At 34.2% G+C, this 27,934-nt stretch overlaps 1 protein-coding gene across 1 annotated transcript in view; it reads left to right on the forward strand.

Annotated features, from left to right (window-relative positions):
* Positions 1–3,293: 3,293 nt before the first annotated feature.
* LOC128552062 (fibropellin-1-like) overlaps positions 3,294–27,934 on the forward strand; it is a gene marked incomplete at both ends in the record, with an annotated part of 44,631 nt that continues 19,990 nt past the window's right edge. Inside the window, 18 exon segments of the mRNA XM_053533058.1 lie at positions 3,294–3,410; positions 7,085–7,198; positions 7,492–7,536; positions 7,989–8,087; positions 10,343–10,458; positions 12,097–12,276; positions 15,969–16,015; positions 16,403–16,443; positions 16,854–16,960; positions 17,229–17,348; positions 17,865–17,999; positions 21,062–21,117; positions 21,528–21,638; positions 22,136–22,249; positions 22,720–22,748; positions 23,172–23,266; positions 24,984–25,145; positions 25,524–25,567. Coding sequence (XP_053389033.1) covers positions 3,294–3,410; positions 7,085–7,198; positions 7,492–7,536; positions 7,989–8,087; positions 10,343–10,458; positions 12,097–12,276; positions 15,969–16,015; positions 16,403–16,443; positions 16,854–16,960; positions 17,229–17,348; positions 17,865–17,999; positions 21,062–21,117; positions 21,528–21,638; positions 22,136–22,249; positions 22,720–22,748; positions 23,172–23,266; positions 24,984–25,145; positions 25,524–25,567 — 1,732 coding nt within the window.

Raw genomic sequence — 27,934 nt, forward strand, 5'->3', positions numbered from 1 at the left:
TATATAATATTCAAAAAGTGATATCCATCTGATATACAATTATATACAATAAGATCCATGATTATTGGCTTTGATAAAATACATGGCAATACTTTTATCTATATAGAACTACAGATACATACTTGTGTCAAATCATAACAAATAATAACAACATATTTATGAAGAACATGCAATTACAACACTGAAAATACGAAGAAATTTTTTCTTCACTATTTCAAGACTTACAGTGCTTTTGTGTAAGCCAAAGAAGGTATGTAGACATGTGACGTCAAAAATATCGTAAAAGCAGTATGACGTCATCGTTCATGGCGTGTTTATTTCATGGCATTTATGTGACAAACTGTGTGTATCACTAAGTTAAAGTATCATAATATGAATATTAGGAAACGCATTCAAATATTTTACTGAAAAAGAACTTAACTGTGCAATTTTGGTTTCATGGGCCATTTATACACCTTTATATTCTCCCCACCCCCTGAAAAATTGAAAAAGAAAAAGAAATAAAAAAGAAAAGAAAAGAAGAGAAGAAGGAAATAAGAAAAGGCAACAATAGGACCGCATTCAAAGTGTATGTGGCTGCTACTACATACGACCTCGGCGTAATTCAATTCATATTGATGTAGTTATGTTAATTATCTCAAAGAAACAAAGAAGTTTACCTTTCAGAAAACTTTATTTTATTTATTTTATTATTTTCCCAAATTTAACAGGTGAGCTCATAAAAACGTGAAAATAAGGGGTATATTGTATATAAAATTGCAGTCGAAAAGGTGTTCTTAAATGCTCCTAAAATGCCGCGGAATGCAGGAAATGAAGCGCTGAATTTCAAAATTTTCCAAGGACCACCCCCCCCCCCCCACCACACACACACACACACTAGCTTTTACTTCAGCCTGTTCAACACAAATTTTTGGCAACCCTGTACTTGTAAAAGGCAAGCAACCAAACACACACACAATCGATTTGTTTTGTGTAAAGAACCATATGTTTGTCGTAGTGGGGAGTCGGTCGGACACCCTCTGAGAAAATTTGCTGTATCCGCGCATGCTTTCTTCACAAACAGGATTGACTTTAAAACTTGTTTAAGATTATTTCTTAAAATGTAATTTTCCAACGTTAGTAACACAGTTAAAGTAGTTATAAGGTGGACACCAACCAAGTCCGTCTGTTTCATTTCATATCCTTTCCGCCCCTGTTACGTAATAAAACGTACTTGCGTCCGATGGCATTTCATTTTCATGCTTCCGTAGAATCAACATTAATTACAAGAAATTCATTTTGAAACTATCTGAAAGTGTCTACTTATGTAGCTCTCAAAAAACGGAAACATCCAACATCCGAGGCATATACTGACACATCAAAAAGGACCTTCTGAACGATTTGACGAAGTTCCTAAAATCTCCATATACTATTGCTCCGTTATGGACCCCAGTGGGACTTGTGTTTATTTAAGGTAGTTCTGCACGTTTGATAAACCGGAAGTGATGGCGTAACGTCATTTATCCGGAAAACGTATAATAAAGCCTGGATACGGCGTACGGAAATGAAAATCATTTTATGAATTAATTGAAACTTGTGAGTAATTTATTACAATGACACTGTTGCTATATTTCATTAGTCGAAATATGATATTAAAACATATGACACGTTAAAATAATCAAAATAATGTCTTAAAATTAGCGTGAAATATCCGGCTCACATTAATCATGGTCAAATATCTCAAAAATAAGCACACGGACCTATACATTTTATTTCATCAAATTATAGGCCATGTGTTTATTTACAACTGTGAGAGGTTTAATCAAAATCTACATTGTAGAAAAATTTCTAATGATTTTCCCATAGACTCCCATTATGAAATAATGCGTGAGGTCCGAAATTTTCAAATCAGTCTAACAAAAAATCAAGCACACGACCCTATCTTTTTTATTTGCTGAATTTTCTAGGTATAATCTGAAGTTTTGAAAAATCAAAGTTTAATCAAATTCTACATTGTAGAAAAGTTTTCGATCCAAACGTGCAGAACTACCTTAAGTTCAAATATTTTTCTTAGATGAAAAGCGGACATGTCGTTTAAAGACCAGGTATTTTCAAATCGGCAGAAAAAGCTGAAAATTGACTCCCTATTAGCGAAAAAGGTGAATCAACGTGCATACATTTAGGCGGGGCGACCCCTGCGCGTGACCTCTGTCTGTAGACCAATGCAAATGCGACTTTCGTTCTTAAGATAAGCCTTTTAAGTTCATTTTCTTTACTTCCGGTTAAAGCTGAAAGTCGCCCTACGGGACTTTCTGTATTGTCCAAAACATCCGTATGTCTGGCGAGATTGTATAAAAATTTGCTCGTCGTCATAAGATGCACTTGCTTAAACACGTTAGTTCGACATATTCTTTTATGATTTTTAAGTTATATTATTATATTTCATTTGCGTAAAGCGGAAACAGGACGATCAACGCTAAAACTAACGAGTAACAACAGAATATTTTCGTACAGCCGATAGTTGGACTAACATATTCGCAAGAAATTATAAAACGGTACAAATAAAGCACCGGCAAAGATATTACATTTGAAAACATATGTTGATAACTATAGGTAATTAGATTTGTATCGTTAAATATTCGCGAGTTCCGCAGCACAAATATTGCGCGACTTAGGAGCGCAATATTGTTTCGCGAGAGAACGAGTGCATATTTCTTAATGCAAATCTAGTAACCCTTTTGTTACATGCGCATCTACACTTACAATAATTGTAAAAAATGATACAAAATTGTTGTTAAGCCTGGGTGAAACAGAAAAAAAATCGTTGTTAAGAAACTTTTACACTTGACGACATACATGAAACAGACGTCACAAATGACGTCAAACACTCGAAATGAAATATGAACGTCAATATTGAAACATATTGATGTTTCAGATTCAAATGCTACCAAACTGAATTTTTAAATGAGTAAACTCGATAGTGACACGTTCTGCATGTGCGGCCAATGTGTTTTTTTTATTTTGACTTGAAAATGCAACATCTATATGCATTTTTTTTCTTTTAACGATACTGAAATCATTGTATAAGAGTATAAGCATATGTCCAGAAAACCAGCAATAATATAGGCACCATGTCTCACTGCAGTGAAAATCAAAATAGAAATATGTTTCACTTTAGCAAAATAAAAAATAAATAAAATAAAAAAAATAAAAAAAGAAGAAGGATAAAGCATAATATTTCACCATCAGTATTTCTCAATAGTTATAATCCAAGTAGCATTTTATATTATATACGCCATTATTTAAATCTACAGAGAAAGATAAATGTAAACCAGATCCATGTGTTCAAGAAAACACACAAATTTGTGCTGGTATTGAAGGCATATTGTGTTATTGCAAGCAGGGATTTGCTGGAGATACGTGTGACAAAAGTAAGTCATTGAGTCTTTTTCATTGTAAAAACTATAAGTTTGATCCATAACGTGTATTTTAACATATGCATATGACTGTGGGAATAAAGAATTTGTGCAACATATATGGCAAAATTGGTATTATTTTTCAATAATCATTTATATTAACGCATCTGGCTTTAGTTATGTATGCTTATTTAAGTTTTGAATGGATGTGTAATTTACGCTTTTTTCTGACAAAATGTCATTATGGAATTGATTAGCATTACTGGTGTGCGAAGACAGTTCTGAGAAATTTGTACATAATCTAACAATTCATAAATGATATGTCCTTAATACAAACATACTTGAATGAAGACATACATATACATACGTAAGGAAAGCAGGCTGATTTGGGATAGTGATAAAGTTTTTGATTATAAAAACAAACACATGAATAATAATGAGCAACTACAGCAGTTCACTACCGATATAGTTACCGAACCAATTGATCACGTGGTAAACGGATTTTCGAAACTATTGTATTCAGTGGCAAATGAGATTTTCGGCAAAACCAGGTATAGTAAAAATAGGCAAAGCGGCGGACAGAAAAAGTAGAATAAAAAATGGTTCGACGAAGACTGTTATTTAGCTAAACGCCAATTTAAACGCGCGCGTAATAGTTTTAGTAGAAATAAGGACGAAATTTCGCGAGAAAATTTCATTTCATCTCGTACAAATTATAACAGAACGAAGTAAAAGGCGAAAAGAAAATACAAAAGAGAAGAGGGGAAACGTATAAATGATATGGCGGCATCAAACCCACGCATGTTTTGGAAAAATATTAAAAAGTCCTTAAAAAAACAGGAAGTAACCCTGATTCACTCTTAATAAATGATCTATTGCAGCATTTTAAAACTTTATCTGGGGAATCATGAAATGATGAGGGCACGCATACATATGAGGATATGCCAAATATTACAAATATAGATTTAGATAAGGATTTTTCTGAGCAAGAAATTAGAGCGGCAGTCTTTTCACAGAAAAACAATAAAAGTCCTGGTATTGATGACATCTCAGCAGAAATGATTAAAAGTTCTTTTGAAATTATATCCCCATTACTACTGAATTTATACAATCGTATTTTTTCAACGGGAGATTATCCTCGTACATGGGGTGAAGGTATCATATCGCCAATCTTTAAAAAGGGAGATCCAAACGCTGCAAGTAACTACAGAGGAGTCACATTAATACATGTTCTTGCTAAAAATATATTCGCAACTTTTATTGAACAGATTAACGAAATGGTCAACGGAATATGAGAAAATATCTAATAACCAGTTTGGTTTCCAAAAGGGTAAATCTATTGTCGACTGTATTTTTATTCTTCATTCTGTTATTTCAAAAATGCTCGCCTCTGGCCAAAACGTATACTGCATTTTTATTGATTACCAGCAATGTTTGATAGAGTTGATAGAGCATTTCTTTGGCAGAAACTCATAAATGAAAATATTAGTAGCAAACTAGTTCAAGCAATTAAGTCAATGAATGCCATGGTAAAATCATGTGTCCGGTATAATTCAGAATATTCCGAATTCTTCGCGTCCGAAATAGGCTTAAAACAGGGAGATCCGAGTTCTCCTCTACTCTTCATGCTATTCGTGAACGATATCTCAGATAATATTAATTCTGATCTAGATGATATATTCACTTATAATGAAATAAAGTTTTTCCTTCTGTTATATGCTGATGGCCAAGCACTTTTTGCGAAGTCACCAGAAACGCTACAACTCATACTTACAGATGTTGAAATGTTTTGTAATGCTTGGGGTCTTAAAATAAATACAATGAAAACCAAAGCAATGATATTCGAGAAAGGGCGACATACAACATTTGATGTTTTACATATATAATTCAAAAATAGAGATAGTGAATTAATTTAAATACTTGGGAATTACCCTGTTTAAAAATGGTTACTGGTCTAGAACCCAAAAAAGTATTGCTCAGCATGCATCATTTGCATTGTACAATTTATTGAAAGTATTCAGAAATATAGAATCACCTGTGTCACAGAATTTTAAGCTATTTGACACCCTAGTTGCATCAGTTTTAAATTTTGGAGCTGAAATATGGGGTTTTCATACTGCAAAAGAGGTAGAATTAATACACACAAAATTTATAAGAAGTATACTTGGCGTTAAGAAGTCAACAAACTTGTCGGCACTGTATGGTGAAACAGGGCGGTTTCCATTTGAAGTACTAAGAAAGATGATAATGCTGCGATATTGGATGAAAATATTAAGCCAAAATAACACTTCACTAGTAAAACAGGCATATTTCTTACTTAGGCAAGATGCGGATTTAAACAGAAATTATAATAACAATAATTGGGCTATCAACTTAAGCATTTCTTAGATTCTCATGGATTCTCTCGAGTGTGGATTGATCAAGATTTTATAGATATCCCATATGAAATTATTAAGCAAAGAGTTTTTGATACTTATAAGCAAAACTGGTATTCTGATATAAATAACTACGGTAGAATGCGGTCGTATGCATTGTTTAAACATGACTTTGAATTAGAGAAATATTTAAGGGTTGTTCCTGAAGGTAAATATAGAAACGCACTGTGTAAATTTCGAACTTCATCACATAAACTCCGTATTGAAACAGGAAGGTATGAAAACGTATTAAGAGAAGATAGAATATGCACTTTTTGCAATATGAGTAAAATTGAAAGTGAATATCATTTCCTACTTGTCTGTCTATTTTATAGTGAAATAGAAGAAAATGTTTAAAACCATATGTTTGTCATTGGCCAAACACTAACAAATTCGAAAGTCTTATCTCTTCAACTTCTAGTAAAATCTTAAATGATTTAGCAAAATTCATTTACCTGGCAATGGAAAGGAGAAACTCATAATATATTTGATTTACAGTATAGGTATATGTAGGGTGTATATACCCCTGAACACAGGTTTAATTGATTGATATTAAAGTGAAAATATTATATAAGTTTTGTGATAACATTGTGACAAATTGTTTGACTTATTAGTTTATTATCTCTTCTGAAAATAATTATGTACTCTCTGTGCTCCATATGATATTATGTGTGTATTTGCTATAGGCATTGTATTTACAAGCTTTATGCAATAAATCGAAAATTGAATTGAAATATACATACGATTTTAATAGGGGAAAGTCTTTTCTATTCACTCAACTTTTGTAAAACATGTAACTCATAATTATCCGGATGTTTTAACAACTTTTGGTGAAATCTATTTATAATAATAAGATATATACCAATGTACCACCTAATCTGATAAATGGCAAATTTGTAAGTTAACAGAAAACCTTTTGTAAAATAAGATTCTACATTTCTGACATTTAATTATAGCTTAAGCTTTTATTTGCATAAGTGATCGTTTGTACCCATGGTGAAGTACTTAAACATAATCTGTAACATTTTCTTTTTTTAAAGGACTGGTTCTTTGACCTTGTCAACTCCTATTGATTCTTTGTCCAGGCCTATACCAATGACTTTAACATTCTCCATTATTTATGTGTGACAGAAAAGGTAGCCAGACAAAGTGCATGCCATGTCTAATATGTTGCTTAAGCTTTTAATCAAACACATCGATAAAGACAATATATCTTTTTTTCACGACTGAATTCAAAAAACGCTGTATTTGTAATTTCAAAGTTTTATTCCACAGACATTGACGATTGTCATGCCAATGCATGCAACGGACATGGGAGCTGTAAGGACAGGGTTAATGGGTTTGACTGTGAATGTTTCTCTCGTTACAATGGGACACGGTGTGAAAATGGTAAGACTGACTTACAATTTCCACTCTTTCTTTGAATGTTTTTTTATGTATCTGTGCTCTTTGATCCATTTCATTTTTTATTCAATTACATTTAATAATATTCAAAGATAAATGAAAACGGTTATACTCAAATTGCAGAATCGGTAAGACAATTGATATATTCAGATTATTTGACTGTCTTGACTAGCTGAGAATCTGGTAACGGTTTGACAGAATAGTAACTAGAAAACAATACTGATGTAATGGCTCTATTTTGTAATAGACTCAGTTGAACATATTGTTTGCTATTTTAGATAAGTGCTCAGCACAATCTGCTGGAATTAAGAGTTGTCCCGCAGGTATTGTATTGATACTAATTTCTGTGATTGAAAATAAACACGAGCGAATATGCAATAATGTACTGTTTAAGGAGACATTTCTTTTAAAAATATGCGAAACAGTTGAATAAGTAATCTGAACTTTACTTAAATAGGAAATGACTACAATAACCCTTTAAAATTCCACACGGCTTTAACTTTTCGTAAAAAGTAGACGAAACATATGTCCAAAATAGATGCAGTGCATACTAGTATATAATCTTTCTTAACGTGTGAGGATAACCAAAAAGTTATCGTGGGGCGTTTCAGTATATATATACTATTAAAACAAATGTTTTAGTATTTGCCTGTTTCATATCACCAAGACACGATTCCTTCAAATTCAAATTACCTTTTTGTCAATAAAAAACATATAAACACATCTTTAACTCTTCAAAATAAATTGAATATTGTTCTGACACATCATATTTCAGACGGCTGTAGCCCAAACCCCTGTCAAGGAGGGGGAGTATGTTTGCAAGGAGGCACTTGCTCGTGTTCATCCGGATTTAGTGGAAACAGCTGTGAAACTAGTAAGGTTGTCTAAATCATCATATCTAAATTGTTATCATGACTAGTATATTACTGTACTAAATAAACAGATTCACTTTACCACAGTGAATGTTAGGTAGGTTACTTTCCACTGTGATAACTATATCATAGTTATTAGTAGTGGCAGCTTGAATTATTATTATTATTATTATCATTGTTAGTAGTAGTAGCAGTAGAAGTAGCAGTAGCACTAGCAGCAGCAGCAGCAGTAGTCGTAGTAGGAGCAGCAGCAGCAGCAGTAGTCGTAGTAGGAGCAGCAGCAGCAGCAGTAGTCGTAGTAGGAGCAGCAGCAGCAGCAGCAGTAACAGTGGCGGTAGTGATAAAGGTGAACGTAGCTTTAGCAATAGCAGTATTAGTAAGGATAGTGGTAATAGCAGTATCAACTGTAGTAGCTATAGCAGTTTTTAGTAAATACTAAGTGATTCAGTGAAGCTAATATAGGCAGTTCTAAGCTACAAAATCACTGTATAATTTTGAGAACAGTTTTAAAAGAGGAATTCATCAGCACTTGATATCTTATCTATATTATGCTTATTAGTTATTCTTTAATTTAATTATATAGGTACGTCTTTTTTGTAACTTATATTGTGATTATATATTTTTAGCTCAACTACTCAAAAAATAGAGATATTGGACTCGCCTGTGCGTCGGCGTCCGCGTCCCAACTTGGTTAAGGTTTTGTATATAAGCTGGTATCTCAGTCACCACTTGTGGGAATGGATTGAAACTTCACACACTCATTCACTGTGACAAACTGCACAGGTTCCATAACTCTATTTTGCCTTTTTACAAAAATATGCCCCTTTTTGACATAGAAATTTTTGGTTAAGGTTTTGTATGTAAGCTTGTATCTCAGTACCCACTGATGGGAATGGATTGAAACTTCACACACTTGTTCACTGTCATCATCTGACATGCACTAAGCAAGTCCCATATCTCTATTTTGCATTTTTGTCAAAATTATGTCCCTTTTCTCACCTAGAAGGTTTTGGTAAAGTTTTTTGTATGTAAGCTGGTATCTCAGTATCCACTGATGAGAATGGATTGAAACTTCAGACACTTGTCCACTGTCATAAGCTGACATTTACTGAGCGGGTCCCATAACTCTGCTTTGCATTTTTTTTCAAAATTATGTCCCCTTTTCGACTTAGCAGTTTTTTGGTTAAGTTTTAGTATGTAAGCTGGTATCTCAGTATCCGTTAATGGGAATGGATTGAAACTTCACACACTCGTCCACTGTCATGAGCTGATATAAAACATTATGCAGGTTCCATAACCCTGTTTCACATTTGTACAGAATTATGTCCCTTTTTCGACTTCTATATTAATTCAACTGACAAGGCCTTTATTATTATTATCATTTCCTTTTAAATGAAATAGAGAAACTAAATAAAGAACTTGTGCATTTTTTCATTTGGTATAATTTTTATATACATCGTTTTATAATAGTAAGTGAATTTTCCATTCTATTCTAGCATAAAACTGCTGTTCTTGTCACATTAGTGATTTTAGGAATGTTTTCCAAAGGATCTTTTTACAGATTTTATCAACGGGAGAGAAAATGTGCGTTAACAGAGAGATTCTCGCGCTTTCGCTTCCCAAAAAAAAAAAGGAAATGATATCAAAGTGAAAAAAACATTGCAGATGGTTATGCGCGTTTCATGAAAAATAAATGACGTTGAGGAACAGTATTTATCAGTTTTTATACACTTTATGCTAGATTAGCCTTAGCACATGTTCAGTTTGTCTCATAACGTCTTCAGAAACCCTCGGGATACGTTTGTACCCTCGGGCTCGGGCACATACTGATCCCTAGGGGTTCTGCAGATGTTGTAACACGAAAACACATGCGTTATCCCTACAATATAATTGTTATATGCATAGTTTTATAATAATCACTTTCAACCAAAACTAAGAATGGATCTTCTGCAAAAGTATACTCAAAATACTTTTTTTCTAGGAAGCTGTAGCATATCAGGAGCCGTTGTAAGTAAATGTATCTTTCATTTACATCGAAATCATGATATTAAAGATAAAGAAACATAGTAAAATAAATTTTGTAAGTCTACTGAGGCATTACGTTATATATTAAAGCTGGAAAATAAAAACCTGTATTTTGTATTAAAGAAAATACATATTGCAAATACCACAGCTCTGAAATACTTACATTTACATTATAACTGTATAAAAATAGGATAAAATATATATTTTAGATTATGATAGTTTTTTTTTTCAGACCGAAGTGAAAATCATTTCTCCCTCAGTAAACGATGGAAGCAAGATTATATGTTATACGCAGGGGGATACCATCTCCTCATGTAAAACAAGAATTTATCTGGCTGTGGCATCTGGGTAAAATTAATTTTTCATAACATTGCCGTATACCCTAATAATAATAATAATAATAATAATAAAAATAATAATGAAAAAAAGTGATAATAATGATAACTGCATCTCACGGAGAATATACGCCCCGCCCGGGGATTGACTCATGATCCCGCGATCCGTCGACCAACGCTCTCCCTACTGAGCTAAGCGGGCGGGCGCTTTCGCATTGATTGTAAAATGAAAACGTAAGTAATATAATCAAAACTACTTTTTCAACAACAACCCTAAATACATACGAGAAGGCGTTTGATTTCTTTTTACAAGATCATTACTTTTTTTACTTGAAATACGTTTGATTAAAGAAAAAATAGAAAACATATTATCATTTATTCTACCACGATCCGATTCATTTTCCTATTAAACAAAGAAGGCTGAAATCAGTGAATTATTTTACAACAATTCGCTGTTCTGACGTCACAATTATTACGTCATAGAAACATAGAGTCAAACGGCATAGCGGCGCGCTGGAAAAGAAACCAACTTAAAAAAGGGGAAATGTTTTATGAATTTGGTCAAGGATGTACTTCAAAAATTTTGGCAACATATTAGAATCGAAATAATATATCTCATTTGGTGATTTGTTCTTGAATAAATCATTGTTTGTCGTTCAGTTGCATTTTATTATATCACTCGAGCTGCGCCCTCGTGATATAATCCCTTCGCATCTGAGCTCCAAACAATCAGTTATATATATTCTTTTTTGGATTTAACGTCGCACCGACACATGATAGGTCATATGGTGACTTTCCAGCTTTAATGGTGAAGGAAGACCCCAGGTGCACCTCCGTGCATTATTTCATCACGAGCGGGCACCTGGGTAGAACCACCGACCTTCCATAAGCCAGCTGGATAGCTTCCTCACATGAAGAATTCAACGCCCCGAGTGAGGCTCGAACCCACATCGATGAGGGGCAAAAGATTTAAATCAGCGGCCTTAACCACTCGGCTACGGGGGCACCACAAACAATTAGTTATTCAGCGACAAATAAATAGATGAGATATATTATTTCTTAAGTATATCTACAACTTAATTGATTATTCAAATGAAGTAAAATACAAAAAAAAAAAACAAAAACAAAAAACACTAAAAATATACATCTTAATAGGTAAAAAGACTTTACCAATAGGTGATTAGAAGTACAAAATATGTACATGACAACAACTATAATACCAATATCAGACAACTATATAAGAAAATTTGAAATTTTGATTGAATAGTTTTACTACATTGATATGATTTATTGCTTTGCCCATATAGTTACAGATAATATCAAAAATGAAAACTAATAATCATTGACAATACAGTGCATTTAGCTATGTATGCCATATATGGCATTTAGACTAATAATTGTTTATTCAAAGAATGTAGACAGTTGGCATTTTTATATAGATTGAGCCTTATTGGAACTTATATAGGTAAAAGGGTAGAATTATTCTTTTATTTCAAAGCTGAAGTATATAATGTGCAAAATACATGTACATGACAAATAACTTCTAAAAACAGATTCTTTTTAGAGACTTATACAGTTAGTAAGAATATAAATTATTTAGATTCGTTTCACAATAATTTGAATGCTATCAATCAACATTTTCCCACTGCAGTTCTAACCCAAATATAGATGTTGAGACCACAAGTGAATTGAAAAACAGCATAAGTGTTGGACCAGTTACTAAGTCATCGGTTCTCCCCGGAGTTTCTACCATGTATTCGACAGATGTTACCATAAACGGAACATTGAACAGTACAAAATTGCAGCATTTATGTGTTCATGCATCAGTTGGGTAAGTAGAACGGTAATTATAGGTTATTAGCTTTGTATCTGGAAATATATAAGAGTTCTTCAGCGGAAATATTGCGCGACTTTAGGAGCGCCATATTCTTCCGCTGAAGAACGAGTGCATATTTCCCGATGCAAAGATAATAAACTTTTTATTACATACGCATCTGCACGTATAAATATTATGTAAATATCATGAATATGTTCAATGGCCTAAATAGGATTGACAATACTGAACTAAGTAGAAAAAATAGTGCAACAACACACACTGAATTAGGTCATGCACCCGATATGAAATTCAAGAGTCAGTGTATGGAAAAATATTGACGTTTCCGGTACCAGTGTAACTTAACGGGGAATAGAAATGAGTATGTAATAATAACATTCTATCAATTTGTTTTGTTTGTTTTGGGTTTCAACAGTATTTCAGTCGTGTAACGGCGGGCAGCTAACCTAACCAGTATTCCTGGATTCTGTACCAGTACAAACCTGTTCTCCGCAAGTAACTGCCAACTTCCCCACATGAATCAGAGGTGGAGGACTAATGATTTCAGACACAACGTCGTTTATCAAATAGTCACGGAGAACATACGCGAGCTAAGCGGACAGGCTTTATATCATTATATCAAGATCTGTCACATTAGTAATACATATATAAAATCATGGGTTTTTCTAATATAATTTACCACACATGTTTTAGCTATAGTATCAAACGTTGACAGAAACATAACCATAGTATCTGAAATATCAATGTACATTTTATGTTAGCATGTTGTTAAAAAGAAACTGTTGCATTAGCTTTACCATGACAACTATGTTATCGAGTGCAAAATGGAGCACGATAATACCTAATTATCATTACCTTACCTTGTCAGCCAGCTGAACTATTATGATCGTGCTATAATAGGCGGCCAAATGAGCTGTTATGATCCTGTTATAGTAGGCGACTAACCGAAATGTTATGATCGTGCTATAGTAGGCGATCAACCGACCTGTTATGATCCTGTTATAGTAGGCGATCAACCGACCTGTTATGATCGTGCTATAGTAGGCGTATAACCGACTGTTATGATCCTGTTATAGTAGGCGATCAACCGACCTGTTATGATCCTGTTATAGTAGGCGACCAACCGAAATGTTATGATCCTGTAATAGTAGGCGAGCAACCGACCTGTTATGATCCTGTTATAGTAGGCGACCAACCGACCTGTTATGATCCTGTTATAGTAGGCGATCAACCGACCTGTTATGATCCTGTTATAGTAGGCGACCAACCGAAATGTTATGATCGTGCTATAGTAGGCGATCAACCGACCTGTTATGATCCTGTTATAGTAGGCGATCAACCGACCTGTTATGATCGTGCTATAGTAGGCGATCAACCGACCTGTTATGATCCTGTTATAGTAGGCGACCAACCGAAATGTTATGATTCTGTTATAGTAGGCGAACAACCGATCTGTTATGATCCTGTTATAGTAGGCGACCAACCGAGCTGTTATGATCGTGCTATAGTAGGCGACCAACCGAGCTGTTATGATCCTGTTATAGTAGGCGACCAACCGAGCTGTTATGATCCTGTTATAGTAGGCGACCAACCGAGCTGTTATGATCCTGTTATAGTAGGCGACCAACCGAGCTGTTATGATCCTGTTATAGTAGGCGCCCAACCGAGCTGTTATGATCCTGTTATAGTAGGCGACCAACCGAGCTGTTATGATCCTGTTATAGTAGGCGCCCAACCGAGCTATTATGATCCTTATGTAATAGGCGACCAAACGAGCTATTATGATCCTGTTATAGTAGGCGACCAACCAAGCTGTTATGATCGTGCTATAGTAGGCGACCAACCGAACTGTTATGATCCTGTTATAGTAGGCGCCCAACCGAGCTATTATGATCCTGTTATAATAGGCGACCAACCGAGCTATTATTATCCTGTTATAATAGGCGCCCAACCGAGCTGTTATGATCCTGTTATAGTAGGCGACCAACCGAACTGTTATGATCCTGTTATAGTAGGCGACCAACCGAACTGTTATGATCCTGTTATAGTAGGCGCCCAACCGAGCTATTATGATCCTGTTATAATAGGCGACCAACCGAACTGTTATGATCCTGTTATAATAGGCGCCCTACCGAGCTATTATGATCCTGTTATAGTAGGCGCCCAGCCGAGCTGTTATGATCCTGTTATAGTAGGCGACCAACCGAGCTGTTATGATCCTGTTATATTAGGCGATCAACCGAGCTTTTATGATCCTGTTATAGTAGGCGACCAACCGAGCTGTTATGATCCTGTTATAGTAGGCGACCAACCGAGCTCTTATGATCCTGTTACAGTAGGCGACCAACCGAGCTGTTATGATCCTGTTATAGTAGGCGACCAACCGAGCTGTTATGATCCTGTTATAGTAGGCGACCAACCGAGCTATTATGATCCTGTTATAGTAGGCGACCAACCGAGCTGTTATGATCCTGCTATAGAAGGCGACCAACCGAGCTTTTATGATCGTGCTATAAGAGGCGACCAACCGAGCTATTATGATTGGCTACACTAAGCGGCCGACCGAGCTATTAAGATTACCTATAGCAGGCGACCAACCGAGCTATTATGATCGTGCTACAATAGGCGATCAAGCAAGCTATAATGATCGTGTAATAGTAGGCGACTCACCGAGATATTATGATTGGTTATAGTAAGCGACCAACCGAGCTATTATGACTGGCTATAAGTGAGCGACCAACTGAGATATTATGAGCGTGTTACAGTAGGCGACCAACCGAGCTGTTATGATCGTGTTATAGTAGGCTGCCAACAAATATAATCTGGAAAGTAGATTCTTCGCACCGAGGACAATGCAAACAGTGAATATTGCAGACTCGGTTTGATTGAGTCTGTTCATGGGCAGTAATGGAAAATGCAACACTGCCCACGCCCACTAGCACCGGCTTAAGCAGTATTCAATTTTCAAATCTAAATCCCGAAGGACCAGAAAATATAACAAAACTGAGATGAAGTCGGAGCGACTTTTTACGGCCGCCACACGACCACACAGCCATTATGATCTTGTTATAGTAGGCGACCAACCAAGCTGTTACGATTGTGTTATAGTAGGCGGTCAACAAAGCTATTATGATCGTGTTATAGTAGGCGACCAACCGAGCTTTTATGATCGTGTTATAGTAGGCGACCAACCGAGCTTTTATGATCTTGTTATAGTAGGCGACCAACCGAGCTGTTACGATTGTGTTATAGTAGGCGGTCAACAAAGCTATTATGATCGTGTTATAGTAGGCGACCAACCGAGCTTTTATGATCTTGTTATAGTAGGCGACCAACCGAGCTGTTACGATTGTGTTATAGTAGGCGGTCAACAAAGCTATTATGATCGTGTTATAGTAGGCGACTAATCAAACTATTATGATTGTGTTGTAGTAGGCGACCAACCGAGCTATTATGGTCATGCTATAGTTGGCTTTCAGACTCATTTTTGTGTTTCGTTTTTCCTTTAAACGCAAAAGAAATCCTGACAAGATTTCTTTTGATGATCCGTTTCATTGAGGTCCTTCAGGCTTTGTCTGTGACATGCATGTGTAGACGTCTAATGTTTGATTTTCACTAAAATGCTTCTTTAGTATTTTATGTCTAGGTCAGGTGCGTGTCAAGGCTTTTCTTATGCTTTATTATTTCAGGACTTCAACATCTTCAGTGTGTTATGAACTCAGTTTTGTTCTGAACCGTAAGTTTTTATTTACAAAAATAGACACTGATGTTGTTTTATAATTAAGAAAGTTGACATCATTGAGTCTGAATCGTAACAAGGGGGTGTCTGTTACTTTCACAAGTAAACTGTTGATGTTTCCCTAAATTTCACCGTAATCTTATAAGAATTAGAATATAAACAACGCATTTGCTCTTTGCACTCTAATTTAAATATTTTATTTATATTCATTTTGGAATACAACGCTACACGGGTTAGACTACTCATATAACATTTGTAATTTAGATTTCATCATTGTTGTGAGAGGCATTTGCCAAACACAGTAAATTTTATTGTTATGTGTATGTTTTCAATCTTTTGGAATATAATATACAACTGCGTGCCGCTTTTTCTTTGATTGTTTAGCCGAGAGTGACTCAACCACACTGGCGTTTTTACAACGAAATGTAAGTAAACCATATTACTCTATTCAGGGTTACAAGCAGAGACTTACCATAAGCCCTCTTTAACTATTTATTGAGTGAAATCGTAGAGTGAACATCATGTGTCATGGAAAAGTAAGCTATCTATGTTACCTGCCATATATGATAACAAAGTCACGCATCTAACAGTCCTGAAATTTTCTTTGGTTTTCTCGTGTCTCTAGATATTGTTCTAAGACTTTGTGAACCGTTATGGGTTGTTATGGTCAGATCGGTCTGTGTCTGTACTAGCAGAGGATGAATTTTGCGCCTTGAGTGGCTGCTTTTGCTATATGTTAAGCGCCTTTGAACGTGTTTACCATGTATAAATCTAATATAATAATAATAATGTTTTAATGTGTCATTTTCCTGTTTATTTGGTTTGAATATTTCAGGCAACAGTAAAGTTTGTCCAACCGACTGTAAAAGACCGAAGCAGAATATTATGTAAAGCTAGGGAGAAATGTCACGTTTTAATGTACACCTCATTTGCGTCAAGCCGGTTTGTATGTTTCTGTGTTGATTTAGTGATATTAATAGGTAATTGATCAACAATGGACCGTTTTAAATTGCTTTTATCATAAAAGTATCTTTTTTTCAATTTGTATTTTCATATTTCATATTTCTTTTTTACTGCAGAGTTACATGGACATATACGTGGTTTCATCATTTATGCTTTACAGTTATAAATAAAAGGAATAAAAAGCAATTTAAACTGTTAATAATATAATCAAAATCTTTTAAATCTTTAAAATGCCTCTTTCTTTTAGGCATTCCTGTAGTGGGCCATCCACTAATTCTTCGGGCAGTTTTACAGGGTGTGATAAGGATGACAAAGATAATGATGAAGATGACCCCGACAGAAGCGCAAAAGCTACTGACCCTTGTTGGTAACTATTTAATATAGTTGTTGTCGCCGACATTTGTGATTAATTTCTGTAAGAAACTCAATGCTATTTGTTAGCATGAAATACAAAGTACATATTTTCTTTTGACAAGTCTTCACAAGTTAAAAGATTCGGTATATATCCGGCGATATAGATCATTACCATGTACAAGCAAAAACAAACGGAAATAATATATCATGTTTGTTACGAAACCGTAGTAATATTCAGATTAATAATTTAATTATTTAATCACCAATATGAGTATAATTTTGTAAAATGACCAGCTCTCATTTATCCCTACTCAAAACTCCCCTTCATCCCTAAAGTTACAGTGATTGTTGTAATTCTTTCTCTTACATTTCCATAATTATACAAAATGTATATTATTATGTTGTTTCTTGATAAACACCATGCATTTTAACCCCTACTATCATTAGAATGTCAGTTTGATTTTGTATATCTATAAAAGAAGAAATAAAACGGTTTTGTTGTTTTATAATGCTTATCTTGTGTTTGAAGTGAAAATGTAGTTTCTTCGAGTGCCGATGTGACTGTATACCAGGCACATCCACGCGGACCTAGTTGTGTTACGGAAACTGCATTCAAATTTGCAAGTGCTGGGGAGAAGGACATATGTTTCCAGTCAGCTTCAGCGTATGTATATAACCATAATCATACCATGCACCATGCATATATAAATATTAAAATAACTTATCTCACTCTAATACACACAGGTCAAATTAAAATGAAAAGTGTATATTGGCATATCATTCTAACTTTTAAAATAATTCCACCATAAACATAACGGTGTGGAAAAATGGATTTTAAGGAAATGAAACACAGAAAAAGTCCCTCAAATATCAAGGCACATCTTTTGAGATATTGCATTGGAATTCTGAAGTAACGTGTAATACATATCGTGGCAGTTATTTGGACCAAGTGTTGTTCTTTTCTTGTACTGGTATACTACAACATACGTGTTTGCTTTGAACATCAGATAAAATATATTTAAAGCTGGAAGGTTAGGTTTAGTATTTTGCCATCTTTGTCAAATAACGCCTGGTTGATAAATTCAGAACAAGTTCTAACCAAATTAATACATATATATTTCAAAACAATTTCGTCCCAAGTAAATTAAATAAAATGAAGTAAATTGGGACTGATTACAAAGCATACATGTACGTATCTTACAATCAGAAACAAGAAGGAAAAACATTCAAAGGTGATTCGTAAACCAAGACGTTTTACAGTGTTTGTGCAGATGGTTTGGTATTTGATATCATCAATATTTTCAGAATATGACATGAATTTCTTTTAAGGACTTTTCTCTTTAAAGCATAAGTAACTCAAATTAGTAAAATTTTATGTCGGCATAAGTGAAAGTTTCTGACGTTTCTTGTTATATAACGGACATAAATAGTATTCCTTACCAGAATGTATTATTTATTCAAGCCGTCGGTTAGTTATTAATTATTACAGGAAGGACATGAATGGAAATATAGCTTTATTCATTTCCAAATGAATACCTTTTTGGTGGCAAGACAAAACTATAGGAATTATCCGAAATTGGGACGGCTAATTTAGCTATTGTAACGAAGTGTTTATATCATTGTCACAAATTGACATACGGGCCTTATTGTATCTGCAGTATAAATGCAGGTATTGCATCATCCTTTTGTAAATTTTTGAGTTATTGAGGTAAATGTCAGATTTCACGCATGAAATACCTCTCATGTTTTTCTGTATTTCATAACTTAAATTTCCATGTAAATTTCATTGAATTCGGTTCAGTAATAAGAAAGTTGATATTTTATAAACTTCAGTAATTTATGTTTTTATCCCCAAAACCACTATAATGGGCCTCAAATTGTCAATTTAAATCCGCGCCAAAGTAGTTAGATTCCCCGGCTATATCGTGAATCCCGTGAAAATAGAAATAGTCGGAGCTCACGGCTTAACCGTGAATCCCATGAAATTTAGTATTTGGCGGGACATTACCCTTTAAATAGACTGGACTAGTTATGCCTTGGGCACACCACCTTACGACTTTATAGACGAATCTATGTCTGAATTATTTTCTTGCTAGAAATTTATGCTCGATCGAGGTAAGAAATTTATTTGTTAGATTTTTGTATGATTTTTGCATTACGATTTTTTATTTGGTAAATTTTTGTTCATTCTACAGAATTCTGTAACATTTACTTTTCGGCATATGATTTTGGCTAGTTTCGGTATATCAGGATAATTTATTAAATTTTTCAGACTTCTGTAAATTATTTAGAAAGAGGAGTCTAAATGTTTCATTTATATAAGATGTTAGATTTATACTGAAATTTGTAACATGATAATTGTAAAGCACTGTTTCAAAAACTTATGTCAAACATTTTGTTAATTATGGAACGCCATTACTGCATTGTATTGTTATGTATAAATCTATATGGCAAGTCTAGTGCCATGTTTGTAATATATTATTGTAATATGAAATTGTGTGACAGTCTATTGCATACACAATTAATGTCCGTTGTAGTGTATGGCATTTGATATTATATGGATGCCAACTATGATATAACGTTTGATTTATATTGAATTTTGTTAATTTGTAGTTGTAAATAATAGCTGCAGTTTATCATGTCCGTATCTATAATGTTTCATTATATACTTTTCATATCATTTCATACTTTAACTTTAGTCTTTTAAGTAAGTAATCTTTGTAATATGGAAGTAATAAGTGACGTATTTTAATCATGTGACGTTTGAACTTAGTAGCACATATGTTTTGTATAAGTAGCACGTATTATTTATGGGAGCATACGGAGGTATGGTGTACCCAAAGGAGCAGTTTTATGCCCTGACTTATTTGTTTTGCTATGGTGCTTACCATATGTTATATATTTTAGCTTCTTCCGCCAGACGATTTTTCCTGGTGATGTCATAACCCGGAAGTACAATGCCCGAGGTTCACTTGTCTTCACTCGCCTGGATGTGATATTCCCAGCGCAGAGCTTTCGTCCCATGGTTGTGCCGTAAACCGCAAAGACGATGATTTTTGTTATCCTCTGAAGTCAGCTCAGGGATGCAATCACCTACCACCATAGGGAGCCAACACGGAATCAACGTATTCACGGTTTAAAGGGACTGTATTTTGAATTTAGAAGCTACGTTTTGTTTGTGCTACTTAAAGTTCACAATTGAATTAAAGAACTGTGTCACGTCAGATTAGAATGGAATTTAAGAACTTTTGTATCTAGAGATACTGAACTTTCTTTTTTTTCTTTCTTATAATCAGTTTTTTTTTTCTTTTCATATCTATTCATTGTTAATAATCATCTTTTGTAAATAAATTTGTAAATATTGTAAAGGGTGTTGATTTGTTCTGATGGTTACTGTCGCCGGTACGGCCATTCCTGTCACAATCATAATTCACTAATTCATGCTAAACTGGTCCACCATTATTATTAAAATACAAATTTAAAGAAAATAGAAAAACGCCCAATGAACCAAGTGTCAGACATAAATATGTTACAAATGTTGATAAATGCACAGGGAGAAACTAGAGTTTTATATAGAATATTATTTTATGACTCCATAAATAAATCGCCGGTCCAAAGCTTGTATTCAACATATCTTAAAACTTAAAAATAAATGAAAAAATGTTGATTTTTATGTCATTTTTAATCGGTATTCCATTCAAAAACTGTATTATATTTTTATTCCAGCAAAACCGACTTTCAGCAAATATGTTACAAAGTAGGCGTGTATGATTCAACATCAGGTAAACTTAATTCTATCTGTTAGTTGTTATTTGTATTAAATGCAATTGTACGAAATGGATTCATGAAAATCTGGACAAATATAAAAGCTGCACCATATCTTAAATATAAATATTTCAGACCGTTGAAGTACATTTGGATGTTTTCTGGAGAAAGTGAATATTTGTACTTTATTATATTATGCAGCTGAATACAAGTATGAAATTTTCTTCCAACATGATTAATTCTGCAGAAGAAGAATAAAACCAGAATAATTTAGGTGGAACTGTATTGTAATATGCTGTGTTTTTTTTTTTGTATTAAAGTTTTTGTGTTTTTTTGAACATCATATTATATTTAAATTGTATTTGTACTATTAAATGAATATTAATTCTATGCAAATGATAATGATTATACGTGGTTATATTTGCAGATCCATGTTCCAGTTCACCATGTTTAAACAATGGCCACTGCTTCCACGTCGATCACAACAACTTTAAGTGTATTTGTGCTGATAATTACACTGGTGATAAGTGTGAGAAAGGTATGCAATATTCTTTTTTTATCTGATGAAATATGCTGTGTAACATATATGTTTTTGTCACTTTAAATGTAAATACTGATAATTTCAAGTATGTACAAGGTCACAGTAGCGTCGCAAGGAATTTTCTTTATAACTATTTGCTGTCAATAAATAAAGCAATGCAATACAATAATGATCAGTAAAATATGTTATGAGTACTAATGCTACCCTAAACAGAAACTAGACTTTGGAGCAAACATACACATTCGAGGCAAATTTCAGTTGTCAATACCGTTAAGGCATTACTGTATAGATAAGCAAATTGTACATAATGCTCCAGTTTCATAGTCACCCGTTTTTTTCTAATAGTCCTTATACAAAAAATCAAATTATATCCTTGCCTGCAACCATACATCGAATCAAACGTAAAAGTATTTGACCATGTATTGTCAACAACAGATGTGTCACCACTTTTGTTTAAATATCTTGTTTTTGTAGTGATTGTTTTATGTATGTAGGTCCCTGTCAACCGGCAGATAACAGGTGCCATAACGGGGCTTATTGCCAAACAAATTATGGAGTTGCAACCTGTATATGTAGAGCAGGATATTCTGGGCAGACTTGTAATATAGGTATAACTGTAATAATGTAACTTTGCTCTTTTTACGCAAAAACTATTTAAAGTTTATATTCCTACATTAATGCATTTGCTAATTGACTAACGTTGGTAGTATTGTCATTTAACTTCAGCATTTCTTTATATTTAGATATATTAGGTTCTGTTTTACGTTCTTTTGTGTTCTTGTCAACCTACTGAAACGGATCATTTCTGATTATCAGATTTTACAAATCAGTGCACTGTAAAACTATTACACCTTGTTGCTTTTTTTACTATTACCATTCGTGTATTGTTATAATAGTTTCGCTATCATCCTTCTGAAGTCATTTCCAGATAAATCATCCTTGATTCAACTATTGAGCAATTGACATTGAAGGCACAATTGTGGAAAAATAAGATAGCATATTACAGAACATTAACTTAACGCATGTTTGGTTTAAACACGACGTGTTGTTGCATCAATTTTGAATATTTTGTTTTCAGATCCTTCAAGCTTACATGAATCATCAGCTGTAAGTTATCGGATTAGATCAGTGTTATTTCGAACTCATTCATATTATACGTGTTTTGAGAGCCACTAGGACGACTATTCCTATATCAGCTAGGGCTTGTTTTTAAATATCGTCATTATTTTTTATTGTTATTATAATTATACAGATTATATAAAGTCTTTCAAATTATTGAATATAGATCTACTGGTTATTTGGTAAAACACTGGTTGAAAATACTACTTATATAGTATACAGGTGTTACAGGATATCGGATGTACATGAACAGTCTTCACTTTAAACGAATAACACTACTTTAACTATTGTTAATGTATTAAATTGTCATATTATACCGACACACTATTTTACTGATTGAACTTTCATGGACTGTTTAAGAATAATAGAAATTGCAATAAACATGTTTCATTGATAATGTGATAATTACAGGAGTTCACAGATACAGCAGAACCGTTGGTATTCCCCTGTGTTATACGTCAAACATGCAGCATTGCCTTGCTGCTTACTGGACCATCTGGACACATGTAAGTTTCGAATGGTCAATCCGTGCAGCATTGCCTTGCTGCTTACTGGACCATCTGGACACATGTAAGTTTCGAATGGTCAATCCGTACAGCATTGCCTTGCTGCTTACTGGACCATCTGGACACATGTAAGTTTCGAATGGTCAATCCGTGCAGCATTGCCTTGCTGCTTACTGGACCATCTGGACACATGTAAGTTTCGAATGGTCAATCCGTGCAGCATTGCCTTGCTGCTTACTGGACCATCTGGACACATGTAAGTTTCGAATGGTCAATCCGTGAAGCATTGCCTTGCTTCAAACTGGAACATCTTGACACAAGTTAGTTCTGAATGTACAGTGCATGCAGCATTGTCATTGCTTAAGAAATAATAAGTTCCCAAACGTGGTTTATCGTAGAATAACCCGAGTTTTGAGTTCTTATGCGTAAGAATATATCAAGAAGGCCGTAGGCCTGAGTGATATATTGTTTCGCATAAGAACGAAAACCTCGGGTTATTCTACGATAAATCGCACTTGGGAACTTATTTTTTCGATTCTAACACGACATACTAGTATCAGCAGTGTTAGAAAAAAATGGTAACTACATTTTATGACCGTGCAACGCACCTGGATTGGATGACGTCACTGCACGCGAGTGGTATATTGTATAACCCGAGATAGATTTTACTCTACATGTATGAAGGTTATTTGCTGGTCGTGTTAGAATTCTTGATAGACCATCATAACACATGTAGTTTCTGAATTAACAGAACATACAGCATTACAATGCTGATAATTGGACCATCTGGACACATGTAAAGTCTAAACAGAACATGCAGCATTTTGTGTCTGATTATTGGACCATCTCTACACATGTAAGTTCTGAATTTACAGAACAAGCAGCATTGCGTTGCGGTTAACTTATTTGACCACCTAGACACTTGTAAGTTCTGAATTTACAGAATATACGATATTTCCTTGCTGATTATTGTACCATTTGGACACATGTAAGTTCTGAATGTACACAATATGCAGCATTGCCTTGCGGCTTACATATTAGACCATATAGACACTTGTAATTTCTGAATGTACAGTACATGCAGCATTGCCTTTCTGCTTACTGAACCATCTGGACATATGTTTGTTCTGAATATACAGCACATGCAGCATTTCCTTTGTTGCTTACTTGACCATCAGTACACATGTATTTTCTAAGTTATAAATTTACGGTACATGCATGTGCTTAAATTTTATCAATTTTAGCATAGATGCATGCATCTGTTTTACGTATTATGCACCGTTTTCCCTTTGTCTGCTCATTACATGTATATAATTAATTTTGTAGTTGATAATAGTGGTATCTTCAAATGAATAAGTGAGTGTGTTGGATTTTACGGCGAATCAACACAAAATGGTCATATTTCGCCGTGACAAATGAATAAAAATATTTGAGAATGCAAGATATCAATTTTATGCACTCTGTTCTGTTGTTCAATTTATGAAGTTGAAAAGTGGTGCTAAATCCAACAAACAAGCAAAATAGCATTACTATATAGATGTAATGTTGTTGATATTTTTGATAGGAAAGCAGGTTACCTTAAACGCTTCAGAATTAAACACAACTTCGGCATATATTTAAAAGGGTAAGAATAGCAAAATCATGCCGAAAAATGAACTGATTCCGAAACAATAATGAATAAAATTCTTCAATTTGTGTGTGTGTATGTGTGTTTCAGACCAATGGTTTCTCCGGGGTATATTGATTTGTCAATATTATTAGAGGAGATAAAGACAGTGGACAGAAAGCCAGTACAAAATAGTTATCAAACTGATATTAAAATAAAACCTTTGGAGCTCGGTGTTAAAGATATGTGCATTCAGACAATGAACATTACTGGGTTAGTTATATTCATATATACCTTTATTATCTTTAATGAAAACTTGTATTAATATAAAATCACACATTTGTATACATTACGCATAACCTGTGTGTAAGATATGAAAGATGTTACATTTTTTGTTATTCCTCATAAACAGGTTCAGTTAAACAAAGTCTCCAATCATTTCATTGCTTAGAAAGGGTTTTCTTATATTTTCTTTAATTCAAAAGCCTATTAAAATTGAAGGAATGCGGTCTGTAGAGGTTTAGATAGACTTGAATCAATGCAACCTAATCTACTGTCATTTGCTTGGTTGCAAACTATGTTTCCAAAAGACGGTTTATTACAACTTCTATCAAAATAAAGAAAGACTTTAATTTACATTTATTTTTACAGGGTAAATACAGACGAGCTCTGCTTTAAGGTGAACGTAATATTTGGTAAGTAGCAGTAATAACCCATTTAAATATGACATTATTAAAAACCTGATGGAAACTTTTAAGTGCTTCAAAAGGATCTATTATTCAGACTTTATTTACTTCACAACAGCAGGTATTAAGTTCTTTCGACCGAAAAATGTCGCCCCGACTTCATCTTAGTGTTCTTATATTTTTTCTGATCATTGAGCATTGATTCCAACTCGTAGGGGCATGGGCAGTGTTGCATTTTCCATTACTGCCAGTGAAGAGGCTCAATCAGACGTAAATATAGCCAAAGACACACATTACTTACCATAAAAACAGGTATTGCTAACAGTATGGGTCAGCTACAATAAGACTAGACTGTTGTTCCATTAATACGGTGCCCCTAAAGTGACATGTTACACACTTTTTTTCCAATTAGGTAATGTGAGAATTTTTTTATTTCGTTTAAACGAAATGATTTCGTTTAAACGTGAGACTTTTTTTATTTCGTTTAAACGAAATCATTTCGTTTAAACGAAATAAAAAAAGTCTCACATTACCTAATTGGAAAAAAAGTGTGTAACATGTCACTTTAGGATAACTGCCCGCTGTTTAAACGAAATAACTTATTTCGTTTAAACGAAATCATTTCATTTAAACGAAATAACTTATTTCGTTTAAACGAAATCATTTCGTTTAAACGAAATCATTTCGTTTAAACGAAATAAGTTATTTCGTTTAAACGAAATAGTTTATTTCGTTAAACGAAATGATTATTCGTTTAAACGAAATGAATTCGTTTAAACGAAATAAGTTATTTCGTTTAAACGAAATGATTCGTTTAAACGAAATGATTTCGTTTAAACGAAATAACTATTTCGTTTAAACGAAATGATTTCGTTTAAACGAAATAACTTATTTCGTTTAAACGAAATGATTTCGTTTAAACGAAATGATTTCGTTTAAACGAAATAAAAAAAAGTCTCACATTACCTAATTGGAAAAAATGTGTGTAACATGTCACTTTAGGGGCACCGTACATTAATCATTCATAGGAGGACTTTCAAATTTGCACATTATGATCAAGACCATTTTCTTTATGTTTTATTTGTTTTGTTTTGTTCGTTTGTTTGTTTTGGGTTTAACGCTGTTTTCAACTGTATTTCAGTCATGTAACAGCGGGCAATTATCCTAACCAGTATTCCTGGATTCTGTACTAGTACAAACCTTTCTCCGCAAGTAACTGCCAACTTCCCCACATGAGTCAGAGGTGGAGGACTAATGATTTCAGACACAATGTCGTTTATCAAATGGTCACGGAGAACATACGCCGCGCCCGAGGATCGAACTCGCGACCCGAGATCCGTAGACCAACGCTCTAACCTACTAAGCTAAGCGGGCGGACATTTTATTTGTTTTGTGTGGGAGATGGGGGGTGGGGGAGTAAGTGTAAGTCTCTAAATGCGACTTTAAAGCTTTTGAAGATGTACAAACACCATCAGTGCCCTATCCGGACCTTATTTGATGCCTTAGAGTGAGGATACCAGGTCTTCTCTACGGATCAAAGGCAATGATTCATGTCATATCGATGAGGGGAAAGTCTTTCGAATAAACGTCAACGATTATAATCACTCCGGCATGAATACCTTATTCTATTGCGATAAAGGGATTTGAATTTATTGTATATTCTAATATGGCTAACAATACTTTAATCATCACAACGATGTTATGTTGACGTCACGTCAACGTGATATTTAGCGCCGTGTACGCATCAAGAAATAGCGTTTTCAAATTTCATGAAATATTTTACTTAATAACATTTTTAAACGAAATGTCACATTGCACAAATGTTTTGAATAATTTATACACATACTGAATTAGTTATCCGCTTTGCTGAATAATTCGCAATAACTTTAGCTCGAACTGAATTCTGACGCAAGACGTATTACCGTTTCCGGTCCTGGCGTGTTTTAACAAATACCTACCATTAGCGCCATGCTTGCGCAAAGAAACAGTTCCATCATATTTGATTTATATTTTACGATAAAGAACATATAAGAATCGAAATAATTTATAGCTGCGCCCTCGTGGAATTATTATACCCGACGTATAACCGCCCATCGTGTATAAATAGTGATAAAGCACTGTTTTGCTATAAATTATTTCTGAAGTATATTTCAGTTTACATTTTTCTAAATTTCTTGTTCTCGATTTGTGTGTTCCTTGGCTTAGCCAAAAGCAACAACAAGCATGATGTTGCCTGAATATTGATATTTCATTACTAGATGTGGTGTTACTTAAACTTGAGATACAAATGCCTCAGAAATTTTCTCAATGAAATTTAATTCGTCAATTTTAACAGAAACATGACACTTAATATCATCTGAAGTACACTATTGAAAT

The sequence above is a fragment of the Mercenaria mercenaria genome, unplaced genomic scaffold, assembly GCF_021730395.1.
Source record: "Mercenaria mercenaria strain notata unplaced genomic scaffold, MADL_Memer_1 contig_1993, whole genome shotgun sequence".
Classification (NCBI taxonomy): domain Eukaryota; kingdom Metazoa; phylum Mollusca; class Bivalvia; order Venerida; family Veneridae; genus Mercenaria; species Mercenaria mercenaria.